Below are 12535 nucleotides of genomic sequence, written 5' to 3' on the forward strand. Positions count from 1 at the left end.
TGATATGCTTTGGAACACAATGATGCGTGAATCAAATTGCGTAGCTATAAGCATTTGCTTTTCTGTACTTGTGTCAATTATGTTATGAGTTTTCCAAGCTCTGTTATTACTTAAAAACATTTAATTTAATCAACTCTCTTTTTTTGTTTGTGTCACAGTGAAATCACACCAGAGGGCAGAAGAATCACAAAACTTGATCAAATTTTAATGAATGGCAACAACATCACAATGGTACCATGGTACAATGAACAATTTCATCTGTCTATTTGTAGACTATTAAATCACTTCTCATATCTGCTGACAATCCACAATACATTATACTTTTGAAATTATTACTACATTTGCCAGGACATCGATTTCTAGTATGAAAAGTAAAAAAAAAAACTGTATTTAAATATTATTGTTGTGGTAACAATTTGAACTGCAATATTAAGAGCTTCTATAGCCTATATCTGAAGAGCTTCAGATATAGGCTATCCCAGCTTCTTGCTGATGACCTTATAAACGCTTCTTTGCTTTGGTGGGCGAGGGTCTTTGGGAGCGTAATCTTACACCTTTGCTACTTCAACTCTTGCACCTTGGCCAATGCCACTGTCATTTATACAAAATGACTTACAAATGAGGAACATCATAAGCAATTTGTTACACAAGTCAACAATATCGAGTTTTTTTAAAATGTGAAATCTTTTAAATCAGTAAGATTTAAAAAGGGTTACTTTTTACCTCGGACTGCATTTGCTAAGCTTTTTCAGAAAATGTAAATTGAAGGGTTAGGCTAAAGCTAAAATTTATTTTAGATGACAATTAAGTTCAATTGGTCATTAAAATTTTCTGGATAAATATGCGGGACATAATGCAATTGTGATAGCAATGCTTTAGATTATATTAGATTGTTCAAAATAGACTATTGAATATCAGTAATGATGATAAACCCTGATTTTACACAGGGCCATAAACGATTTAGTTTCGAGTCGGTAACGGTGGTAACCTGTGATAGACCCAATATCAGCACACCATTTTTATCAATAAAAGTCCATTTGAATTTAAACGGATTCAAAAGACTCCAAATTTTTTATTTTCTTTTACACATTATCACTTAATCGATAACAAAATAGCTCAAAGTGGATGGAAACTAGGCTATTGACTCTGACCTATGGCTGGGGGGTGGGACTATCTGTTTGTTTGTTGTTTGTTGAATCAAGAAGTTTTTGTAAACATTTGCTCCTTTATTTTAATAACACAAAATGACTGGTTCTGTTATGGAATTCAGTTAAAATTGTTGTTTCTGAAACACTGATGGTGAAATTTTGAACGTCCCATTAAAAGAATTGTTCACCCAGAAATGTCATCCCAGATGTGAATGACTTTTCATCTGCTGAACACAAAGATTTTTGGAAGAAATATCCCAGCTCTTTTGGTCCATACAAAGCAAGTGAATGGGAACCAAAATTTTTAAGCTCCAAGCACAAAAGTAATCCATAAGACTCCAGTGGTTAAATCCATGTCTTCTGAAATTATATGTGAGGATGATAAAAAGTAAAATATTTAAATCCTTATACTTAATATTAAGTGATCAGTCTCCACTTTCAAACAGCCCCCATGAGCACAATTTTCTCCAAATATTTGCTTGTGATTCTTTCAAAGATTCTTGTGTTCTTGGTGATTCACATTCTTTATGCATATTGCCACCTACTGGGCAGAGAAGATCATTTATTGGAAAAACGGAATTATATATTGATCTGTTTCTCACCCAAACCCATTATATCACTTCAAAAGACCTGGATTTAACCTGGGGTCGTATGGATAGCCTTTATGCTGCCTTTGTGTTTTTTTGAGCTTCAAAAAAGTTTTTTGTACTATTTCACTTGCATTGTATGGACCAAAAGAGCTGAGGAAATCTTCTAAAAATATTTCTGTTCAGTAGAAGTCATACACATGTATCACTGGTATGGCATGAGCGTGAGTAAATGATGAGCAAATAAAAACATTTTTAGGTGAACTATTCCTTTAAATTCAGTCGTGTGCTGATCGATTTTTATAGAGCATGTGTCTGATTTAACTCACCAACACAATAATAATCAAACACACCATGCAAAAGTATTGTTTCTTTAATATGTTTCAGCGTTTCAAACAGCATTGAGGATGTTTCCGTTGAATGTTGTAAAACATGTTAAGTAATCTGAATCTATGAAACCTATGTCCTTTTTTGTCTGTATGACTTGTCTCTAAAATACAATTTGCACCAGCGAACATCTGTCTCAGTACATGGATGGCTTCTCTTCTCCTTTGGGGTTTGTGACTTTTTCCAGGTTTTTGCTGATGACATCATAAAGTTCAGCCTACGACAAATGTATCAAATCAGTTATTACACTACAATGGCTACAATTACAAAAATATCTGCATCTGTCACACAAATCTATGTAAAGAACTCACGTAGAATCCACGTATATCAAGGACAATCACTCTGATCTCGAAATATGCCGCTTCGTCCTTCTCGTGCACTAGAGAACGATAATCCATCTGTAGAATGAAAAGTCAATACTATAGTTGCATAAAAAGAGTGGTGGTGATGTAGTGGGCTAAACACATAAATGTTATTCAGAAGGTCGCTGGTTCGATCCCCACAGCAACCACCATTGTGACCTTGAGCAAGACACTTAACTCCAGGTTGCTCCAGTGGGGCTTGTCCCTGTAATAAGTGCTCTGTAAGTCGCTTTGGGTAAAAGTGTCTGCCAAATGCATAAATGTAAATAAAAAGGGAAACATTCAATTGTTTTGAGATTTTGAGCTCAGTGAATGACAGACATGGATGGAGTTGAAGGCCAGTATTTTTTTTAGCTTATGTTTCATGTTTAAGAGTGTAGAACACCTCAACTAGCAATGTTTAAATTGTTTTCCTTAAAGGATTATTTCAGTGTGTAAATCTGATCAACACGTTGAGTCGCTCCACTGCTACATTTCACTAAGACCATATCGATATAAAAGATCATTTGATTATGTGTGTTTAATAGTTCAAATCCTCTGATGACTGTCATGTGAAATTCAGTCATAATAACTGGACCCATATATGTTTAATTGTTTTGTCACTCATGTCAGCAGCTTTCTCTATTGAAGATCTATTGCTGTTTTAGCTTGAGGGTTATTTTGAATTTCAAAACATCAACAAACTTTTTTTTATATCAATAAAATAATTTATATCTGTCTGTCTTACCACATGGGTCTCTTTGGAGGCTTTGGCCACTGCATCGCCTCTCTCTGTGAAGTACCTGCATATAAACAAAATCAAAACCTGAATCAAACAGTGAAATAAGTGAATGAGGGCCGTGATACATAATAATTGAACTAACAGAGAGGGTGAACATAGGATGACCATAGACAAGTTTGTCATACTTGTTAATGTTGGTCTGAAAACCCTCCACCTTAGTCTTCACAGCATTAATTCTCTCAAGGATTTTTTCCTAAAACATTGAGTAGTCTTGTTAAATATACCCTTTGAGATTTCATATCAAAAACATTGTATGCCATATAGATGTCAAACCATCGATCTTGAAAGGCAAGTTTGGGCTTTAGAAGGGTTTGTTACCTGAATTGCGACTCCAAAATCATTCCCATCTTCTATTTTGGGGATGAGATGAGAAATCCAGCAGGAGACCTGAATGAGAAAACATGTATGGATCATAATTTGTCATAAAATGTCTTGGAAAAATATTTCAAATTAATCAATGAGCCCCTTTAACACACTTACTGTGATGCAAGTCTCCTTAAGAGCAATTATCTCTGGTTTTACAATATCAAGCAACTTCACAATTCGCTCATTTCTTTTGATGAAGCCGCACTTGGGAACTGCAACAAGAACGAGAACTACTCATTCGTGATTATAGTAGTATGCTAAGTAAGCAGGTTACTTCAGTTGTAAAAACCTCAGGAATAATCTGAGTCCATCAAGCAGACTCCTGCAACAATCTCCATAATCAAATGGTATCGTATCTGTTCCATTTAACCCACCAGCAGAATGAAGATGCACTGAGGCCCTGAGGCCTTCAAAATGATTTACAAATGTGCAGTTTTTTTCTCTACATTTTCTCTTTCCATCACTATGTTCATCTTCATTATGCTGGAAAGTTGGGGAAACTAATGAAAATAGAGCCGTCGAATGCAGATGAATAAGAACAAGGGAGTAAAAGATAATATATTTGAATCACAATACACTTAAACTTAGGTTCAACATAAATTAAGCTCAATCAAAAGCATTGGTTGCATAATGTTGATAACCACAGAAATGAATTTAATCTCCTTCCTCCTTGTCATAAAAAAAGCTAAAATTGAGGCACTCACAATGGAAGTGAATGTGTCCCAATTTTGAGGGTTTTCACAGAAATGTGGTTTAAATGTGAAATGTGAAGCTTAAATGTGAAGCACTTACAGTATTTCTTCTGTTAAATCGAATGTATTATTTGACTCCAGCAGCCCCCCCATATCGCTCCTTCTTCCCACGGGATTGAGGACAACCCAGCTGGCGATGGAGGCGATTTGGGGATGGCAGCGGGCTCGGTTTCACAGGGCACAGCCCCACAAACCACCCACCCCTTGGCATCCGGATCCTTTGCATCCGTCTGTGCTCGGGACGACGGCGGCTTGCCTCACGGCCAGTTTGCCTCCTCCCTAGATCCAGCTCTTGATGATGACATCGCTGCTCATTTGGGGAGCGTTCAGGCGTCTGACACTGAAGATGCGACTCGGCTGCCGCATTCGGGCCAGCCCGCCCAGTCTGATGCGCAGATGGCCGACATGCTTTCCCGGGCCGCGTTGGACTGGACTGAAACCTTCTGTCCTCCCCCCAATCAGGTCGCTGCACGCCACTCACATCCCTGGCAACCAAAACACAACGGTGGACCGTGTTGCGACAGGTTACGCTCAGAGGAGAATGGAATCTCCACCCCCAGGTGGTCCAGCTGATCTGGGACCGGTTCGGCAAGGTGATCTCTTTGCCTCCCAGGACAACTCCCCTTGCCAGCTCTGGTACTCCCCAATGAGGCCCCTCTCGGCACAGACGTGTTGGCACACAGCTGGCCCCGGGGGCTGCGCAAGTACGCATTGCCCCAGTGAGCCCCTGCCGGTCGCCGTGTCTATAGTAACTCCTCCCTTAAGGGGCAGGATCTACCACCGCACCATGTCCCCATGTGGTTTGACAACCCCCAATATTGTGTATATTGACCACAAGTTACCTCCCCCCAGTCTGGGCAGGTTGTGGTCTCCGCAGAGCCTTTTCCCCCTCAAAGAATAGGAATGAAAAAGGAGACCTTCCCCGACGATCTATAGCGTTAAACTCTATGCGAGAAACAGAGAGAGAAAAGGCCGGGCTGTCGGGCTTGCTCCCATGCTAGTCATGTCGCCTGTTCCCATGCGGGTACTAGGAACCTAAGAGTGATATATGTAAATAATAATAATAAAACACAATTCACTCAACTGTGCATTCAAACGGCATTGCGAATTAGATTGAAAATGTTCCTGGTCAAAAGACTACTTGTTGATCTGGCGACCACACATATCATCACTTATTTCAGGCGGGCATACGCAAAATCCTAAAACAGACAGGAGGGGATACGACGTATATATGCTCTTGACTACACACCAGAAACTGTTTATCTAATTATCTATCATTGCATGTCCCGGCCCCAAACATACGTATAAAGGTAAGCGGGCGTGCGTCTATTTGGTCAGATTTGGTCACAACGGTCACAGGCACTGATCCCTCTTGTTTGAATGAGTCTTGTGACGGCGCAAGCGCTTGTCTGCTTGTGTCTTTCAGCATTTATGAATGTTAAGATGAGTGCAGGAAGAAACCTTTCCCATCCTGCAAAATACTAACTAATATAGCCTAATCCATTTTATTTCACTTTGATTATGGTTCGTGGTAACCAAATAATAATGTCCCTAGTTAAAAAATAAAGAAATTAATTAGAATCTATATTTTTGTGTGAGGATCGACATTTTTGACACAACAACAGTATCGGATGTATCGATAATTTTAGATCGATCCGCCCATCCCTAATTTGTCTGCTGTCTCTCCCAATTTGGCTGCACAAACGCCACGAGCAATTTTACCACTCGTCAGGTCTCGTATCGTGTTAAACTGCCTTGTTAGTTTCTATTACATTTGATACACACCCGTCTTTATGTTTTCGTTGTGCCAGCAACCCTCGGTGGTCGATGTTATACAGATGTCTCTGAGGTAACATTCAATCATATTGGTTGACTGATGAGTGTGCCTGTGCACACACATCTACCAAACACATCTATCTCGTCTGCCATTTCATTCTTCAGAAAAAAAAGAAAATAAAATTGCACTGTACATAAAATATTTGTATTTTGCACTGTACAAAAAGATTTGTATTAGAATTGCTCTTATGTATGTGTATGTGTGTATCTATGTATGTCTGTGTGTGTATGTACATATGTGTATAATTATGTTTTATTATTATATATGTCTTGCTACTGTTTTTGTATTTGTTCTTATATTGCTGTGCACTGGAAGCTCAAAGACAAAAGACTCTGAGACAAATTCCTTTTATGTGTAAGCATACTTGGCAATGAAGCTTATTCTGATTCTGATTCTAAAGGCAGACAGAGATGTGTTCATTAATTTCTGTCTTGTGTTTTTTAATTGTATGAGAAATGTCATGGACATTCCGAGTCAAGTCCAAGTAAAAATGCATCCGAGCTTCTCGAAAATTGGACTTGTGACTCAGACTCGATTACCCCAACTCTAGAACCCGGAACATTCCTTTAAATATAAAGAAGCCACTTTCTTCGCATCCAGCTCAATAGTGATCCCCCCTTATTCCCTTCGAGGACTGTGACCCGCCACAGTGTTTTAGAACTCACATTTTAAGTAATTTTTATTGTAAATTCTGTTTGGAACAACCCTACAGCACAAGTTTATTAATGTAAATGAAAACACCAAACATTTGTAAACTGAAGAAAAAAAAAATTACAATTGGAAATTAAAATTACTTTGAAAAATGTTTTGTTTTCGTTTTTGTTGTGATATGTTTTTAAACCTTCAAACCCATAATTTACGTAACATGAAGATGCAACTAGATAGTGATAATAGACAGCCTATTGACCTCATTGCATTTGTAACTGAGTGGGAATCAGTGCCATCATTGATAAAAGCAAAGCAGGTTAAAAAAAGCACACTAGATGTGTCTGGGAATTTTACAACAGAGTCTTTAGTGGCTTCAATTGCAGCTTGAAGATGTCGAAAGATGTAAGCAACTTCCAGTAAATGTATTTATTTATTTTGATTACTATTTAATTTAATTGATTTCAAATCTACCCTTTAAATCATTGTGTTGCAAAAGTATGAGGTTAAAACAAAAAGAACATATTTCCAGTAATTAATTCTGTATCTCTCTTTCTCTCACACTCCAAATCACACACACACACATACACATACACACATTCACATCAATGCACAATGTTCCATGTTATCTCCTCAACATAAAAAATGAAAACATACCTTTCTTCTTTTTATCATCATCTTCATTCTTATCTGTCTCCATATCCTATTAAATATTTAAAAATATAATGTAAAAGAATTTGTTTCTTTTTTTTCTTCCATCAAGCATGATTATTTCTGAGTTGATGCTGACCTCGTCCTCATGCACTGGTGGGTCAGGAATGGGAATGTCAAGGGGTGCATGGAGATTTGAGAGGTCAGTGATACTGAACTCATCCCCCTAAAATCATAAAAAGCATTTTTAATTATTTTGCAGAAGTAATCTGTTTGTTCAGCATTTTAGAAAAAGTACAGTAGCTTAACTGGCAACATGTGTAATAAAGCCAAAGTCGTGAAATGGAATACCAGGAAACACACTGATAAATGAGCAGCTTGAATGTGCTGTGAGTCAATTTTGAATAAAAACATTTGACAAATGAATGAATGTGAATGTACCTTCAACAGGTTGTCAAGCTGTGAAATCTTCAGAGGAATGTGATCAGAGAAGAGTTCTTCAGTCTACATTCACAACAGATGTAGTTAATGGTCAATGGTCACTTTGCTCAAAAGGAGCCTAAAAACACGGTTTGTGGTTTCCAAAATATTATTGGAGATTTAGCTTCTTTAAACTTCCATCAGGATCAGTGGATCAGGACAAACTTAGGATTTGACATCATTTATTATATTTCCCAGATCACTGTCATTGTTATGGCATCTGCTCTTTTAAGACTCATTTACACTGTGGTGTTGGTAAATTTAACTTTTCACAAAAATATCGCACAAACTCTGATTGCAAACAGCTTATATACCTTATATAAAAAAGACAGCCACATAAGATCAAACAGGATGAAGAGAATCCCGTCTCTATCACCGTGGGTCATTTATAACTTTATAAACTATAATAACTGGCTTCAGGTAATGACCGTCCGCGCGTTCACCAGCTTCTTCTATCCTCTGCACTTCCGCGTTCGTCACTTCTCACGGCAGCTTACACTACGCCTACGTCATACGCCGGAACGCAACTCTCTCATGAACGCGCCGACGGCCGTTACAGGAAGCCAGGGATTATAGTTTATAAAGTTATAAATATGGATTTGTTTTACAATAATGCGTCACTTTGCTTGAGAAGACCTTTATTAACTGCCTGGAGCCGTATAAATTACTTTTTTGATGGATGTGATGGTGCTATTTTGGGTTTCAAAATCTAAGGTACCATTCATTACAATTTTAAAGGTTGGGAAGAGCCAGGATATTTTTGTATATAAATATGATTGTGTTTGGCTGAAAGAAGTTTTATACAACATATAGGATGGCTTGAGGATGACTAAATTATAGGATAATTAAATTTTTGGGGTGAACTAACAATTAGGCATGATTGGAAGTGACTTGCTGACAAAAGATAATGCTCATTGGCTTAAATATCCATAATGTTTCGTTCTCTTCAAATGTTTGATTTTTTTTTTTTTTATCTCTAATAGCATGATTTATGTGTATAAATTATATGTGAATATTCCCAACACTGGGTGTGATATCTGAGTGTGATATCTGTATGGGATATGTGATATTTTTAATATTTCTGAAATATCTAAAATATGTGTCTTTATTTAACTAAAAATTGATGGCTTATTGGCTATATAAATAACAGGTGCATTAGGTGTCTTTTTCATCATAATTATTTTTATTTTAATGCTACATAATTTAAATTATATCCACTTTATCAGCAACAGTGCATGATCGTGAATCCCGCGATATCTGCCATTGTTATCACAAAGGTGTCTGATCCACTACGAGAAGTGTGAAATGTCTGACTTTTGACAGCACATATTGCACTCCCCTGACTGCAGCCATCTACTTTCAGGGTGAGGCATTTGGCATCTTGAACAAGCCTAATGTAATGCCATTGTGCATAAAGCGTCTAATGATAGCTTTAGGGGTATGTTTGCCATTGCCATTTAGCAAATCAAAAGCTATGATCATATGTCAACCTGATACAGTCCTCAGAAGTGCAGACCTGAGTAGTGAACTCATAATTTCAATGAAGTGTATGCCATTGCTTTGAGTTGTTCTTGATACATCGGTTTGTACTAGATTACAATAACTGCAAAATATTCAGTCTTTCGTTTTGATTAGATTTGTTATGCTATTGATGCGTGTTAGAGCGATAGTATGCTTGCCCAGTCTTAGACAATTTGGATATTTCTGGTTTGCTTTCATGGTCACTTGAGATTTCACATGGATGTGTATGTTTTTGTGGAGGTTTTTTTTGTGTATGCAGAAATTAAATTATTAGAGATGTTTGTTCATGGCATCATATTCAGAGATTGCACTAGAAAAATCTAAATTCGTCCCTCTGATTAAATGAGTTTCTGTCATTATCTATACTTGTTTTAATTTTATAAGTACTAGGGCTACATTCATGTATCATCAATTTTAATGGCATTACAAAGGTTGCTGGCAATATTTGTGTTGGTTTCAGACCTGTATACACTTTTCCTGGGAATTAGAGGATTTTTTGATGTAAAGGAATTTTTGATGTTTCTCTTGATATAGTTTCATGGGTGTTTCTCCACTCCTGCTTCCTTCCACTAATGGTTATAAATATGGCTGATGTGAGAAAAAAGTGACGTCATTTAAACAGGTAATTTTGATAGAGGTAAATTAGGGTAAATTATCTACTTGTCAATCAACCGCTGCGCAGTAAAAACAAGGTTTTTAAACTTTGCTGGTTACGTGTGTCTTTAAAAAGGGAATCCGATCAGAAAATTTGAAAAAGTGCATACATGCGCAGGTTCACAGAACTTTTTCAGTGTGCCTGATATCAACAAAAAGCGTCTGATAAGACGCACACACATCTCTGAAACTCAGTTTATACAGGTTTCTAACTTAACTGACAATTCTGCCCTAAACGTAATGTTTGTGCCTAGATTAAATGCAAGTATATTATTGGAAGAAACTCTGCTTTTTAAGCTTTCTTTTTATGATGATACATTTTTACCCTTTATTATCATGCACTGACTGACGTAATGACTGATGTATGCAGTCATGAAATCTCTCCTCAACATAACACAATTGTTGAAAAGAAACACATACCAGGTTACCAGGTGGAAATAGCGATGGCACCTTTTATTACTACACATCTTAATACAGCATAGAGTTCTGCATTGAAGTCCTGCAGGACCCGCGGGACCCGATTAGATTTCTTGCAGCGCAGGATTACATTTCCGAGTAGAAGGCTCTTTTAAGAGCCTGAAAATTGAATAAATAGATAAACAAATAAACGAATGATATTTCTTACAATTTCTCAAAATTGTTATAATGTAACATAAATGTGCACACAGATTGTTTATTAAATTATCCAGTATTTAGAGCAGGCAGGTAGTCAACGGCCTTAGAAGAATGGCAGAGCAAAGCACTGTCATCAAAGGATGTGAAACTCAGACTAGAAAATGGACAATTTAGCAACCAACATCAGGCAAGTCAAATTGGCGTCATTTTCACAAGTCATCTGATAATTTCAAAAAGTTATTTGAGTAGGCCTACACATGTTGTCTATTTGTGTGGCTTTTGCTCTTTATGAAAATCAAATGTGGGTTTTCGGAAACGGGAGAGTTCGGAAACATAATGTAACAGTGTTCGGGTGCGTGATAGAAACTTGCAGGAGCGGGCGGGAGCGCGATGGAACATCCAGTCCCGTGCAGACCTCTAACACAGTAGCCTACACACACTCAGCAGGAGTGTGTGTGAGAGAGTGAAGTCAAAATTGATGCACTAGGTTAAAATTATTTTCTTGTTTCTTTTTATCTGTCAAAATGATGGACAGCATTTGGAATTATTCGTCAATGCTTAAAAAAAAAAAAAAAACGACAAATGACGGAGAATTTTCGGTTACAGCAGATTCATGGGTTAAGTGACTGTTTGTGCCCCACTAGAAATTAGCCTCATGAGACCCCACTGGAAAGAACGTGAAAAAAAAGGTAATACTTTATTTTGATTTCAGTTATTAACTTGTTATACCGAAATCGTTATTGAGATTGAATATTCAATATGATTATATTAAAGTAAAATATTATTATTTATGCAGACCAATAGTTTGGTAAAGTAGTAAAGACGCTAATTTTGCTTTTAAATGGCATATTTGTCAGGCTTTAGAAGTGTGTATCACAATTAATTATCACTGTAAGTATTTTTTTAAGAAATCTGCTCAAAAGACCAGGAAGTGCGTTTTCTGCGGTGTGACATACATTTTTCATGATACAGGCAATCGACCGTGTATTACCATACACAATACAGTACAGCAATACTTAATGAATTACATAAATATGCATACCTGCTTATATAGTGACTGTCGGTAGTTTTCAATCTGGATAAAGAAAAAAAGTAGTACAATTATATATCTTTGTCCCACATAATGATCGTTCATTCAGGTGCTTTCCGTGTTTACTTTCACTTTCAACATTATGGACGAGGAAGAGTGACTCGATTTTTCATAGACATAATTCTAGCAGTAATTTATGTTCAAAAACCAAACAAACGTCCCTTTAAAACATCTTAGAAAAGCCATTTTAAATCGATATAGGCTATTTATATTGTCATCATCCTTAAACGCGTTTACTATAATATCTATAATACAATAAAATACTAAAGTAACTTACCTTTACTGCATTATCAGTGTTTACCTTCAGTGCTTTAGTTTTAGACATATTGTACGCAAACTGTCAGAAACAATGAGATGAGTCTTTCAAGTTGGCCTGCAGTCGTTTAGTAGTGCGCGCAGATCACCTTCACCACTACTTTCAGTTTTTATTTCACTGACGCCCACTTTTGTAAGATATACACACAGTTCACGAAGGAATACAGTGAAATTCAATGAAAAGGAAATTGCCTTTGTGTATGTTTTTTTTTAATCATCTTACCCTCGTAGATGACTGCTCGAAAGCGTGTGTTAATGTATTTTTTTAAACCGTGTGTCCACGAGCACCGATATTGTTTTCCTTCTTATTCTGACATTATATAAAAACTTTTAAAATTGTATTT

At 36.9% G+C, this 12535-nt stretch overlaps 1 protein-coding gene across 2 annotated transcripts; it reads right to left on the reverse strand.

The window, feature by feature from the left end:
* Window positions 1-2092: 2092 nt before the first annotated feature.
* On the reverse strand, window positions 2093-12292 carry LOC127633857 (proteasome activator complex subunit 2-like). 2 transcript variants are annotated; one of them, XM_052113210.1, is made up of 11 exons: window positions 12154-12292; window positions 11829-11861; window positions 7958-8020; window positions 7656-7742; window positions 7523-7568; window positions 3746-3843; window positions 3584-3652; window positions 3391-3458; window positions 3212-3266; window positions 2434-2520; window positions 2093-2339 (listed from the first exon to the last, which is right to left on the reverse strand). In XM_052113210.1, the coding sequence occupies exons 1-11, from the start codon at window positions 12199-12201 to the stop codon at window positions 2259-2261; spliced, it is 735 nt and encodes a 244-aa protein (XP_051969170.1). In that variant the 5' UTR covers window positions 12202-12292; the 3' UTR covers window positions 2093-2258. The 2 variants fall into 2 exon arrangements, with proteins under 2 accessions (XP_051969170.1, XP_051969171.1); XM_052113211.1 differs by lacking the exons at window positions 11829-11861; window positions 12154-12292 and adding an exon at window positions 8311-8460.
* Window positions 12293-12535: the final 243 nt, after the last annotated feature.

Source organism: Xyrauchen texanus, chromosome 40, assembly GCF_025860055.1.
Source record: "Xyrauchen texanus isolate HMW12.3.18 chromosome 40, RBS_HiC_50CHRs, whole genome shotgun sequence".
Classification (NCBI taxonomy): Eukaryota; Metazoa; Chordata; class Actinopteri; order Cypriniformes; family Catostomidae; genus Xyrauchen; species Xyrauchen texanus.

Excerpts from the sequence above, each read along its gene's own strand:
- LOC127633857 (XM_052113210.1), bottom strand. The coding sequence starts at position 12,201 with ATGTCTAAAACTAAAGCACTGAAGGTAAACACTGATAATGCAGTAAAG. Across the intron at positions 11,862-12,153 it reads ACACTGATAATGCAGTAAAG|ATTGAAAACTACCGACAGTC; the intron begins GTAAGTTACTTT and ends TTCTTTATCCAG. Across the intron at positions 7,569-7,655 it reads CACCAGTGCATGAGGACGAG|GATATGGAGACAGATAAGAA; the intron begins GTCAGCATCAAC and ends AATATTTAATAG.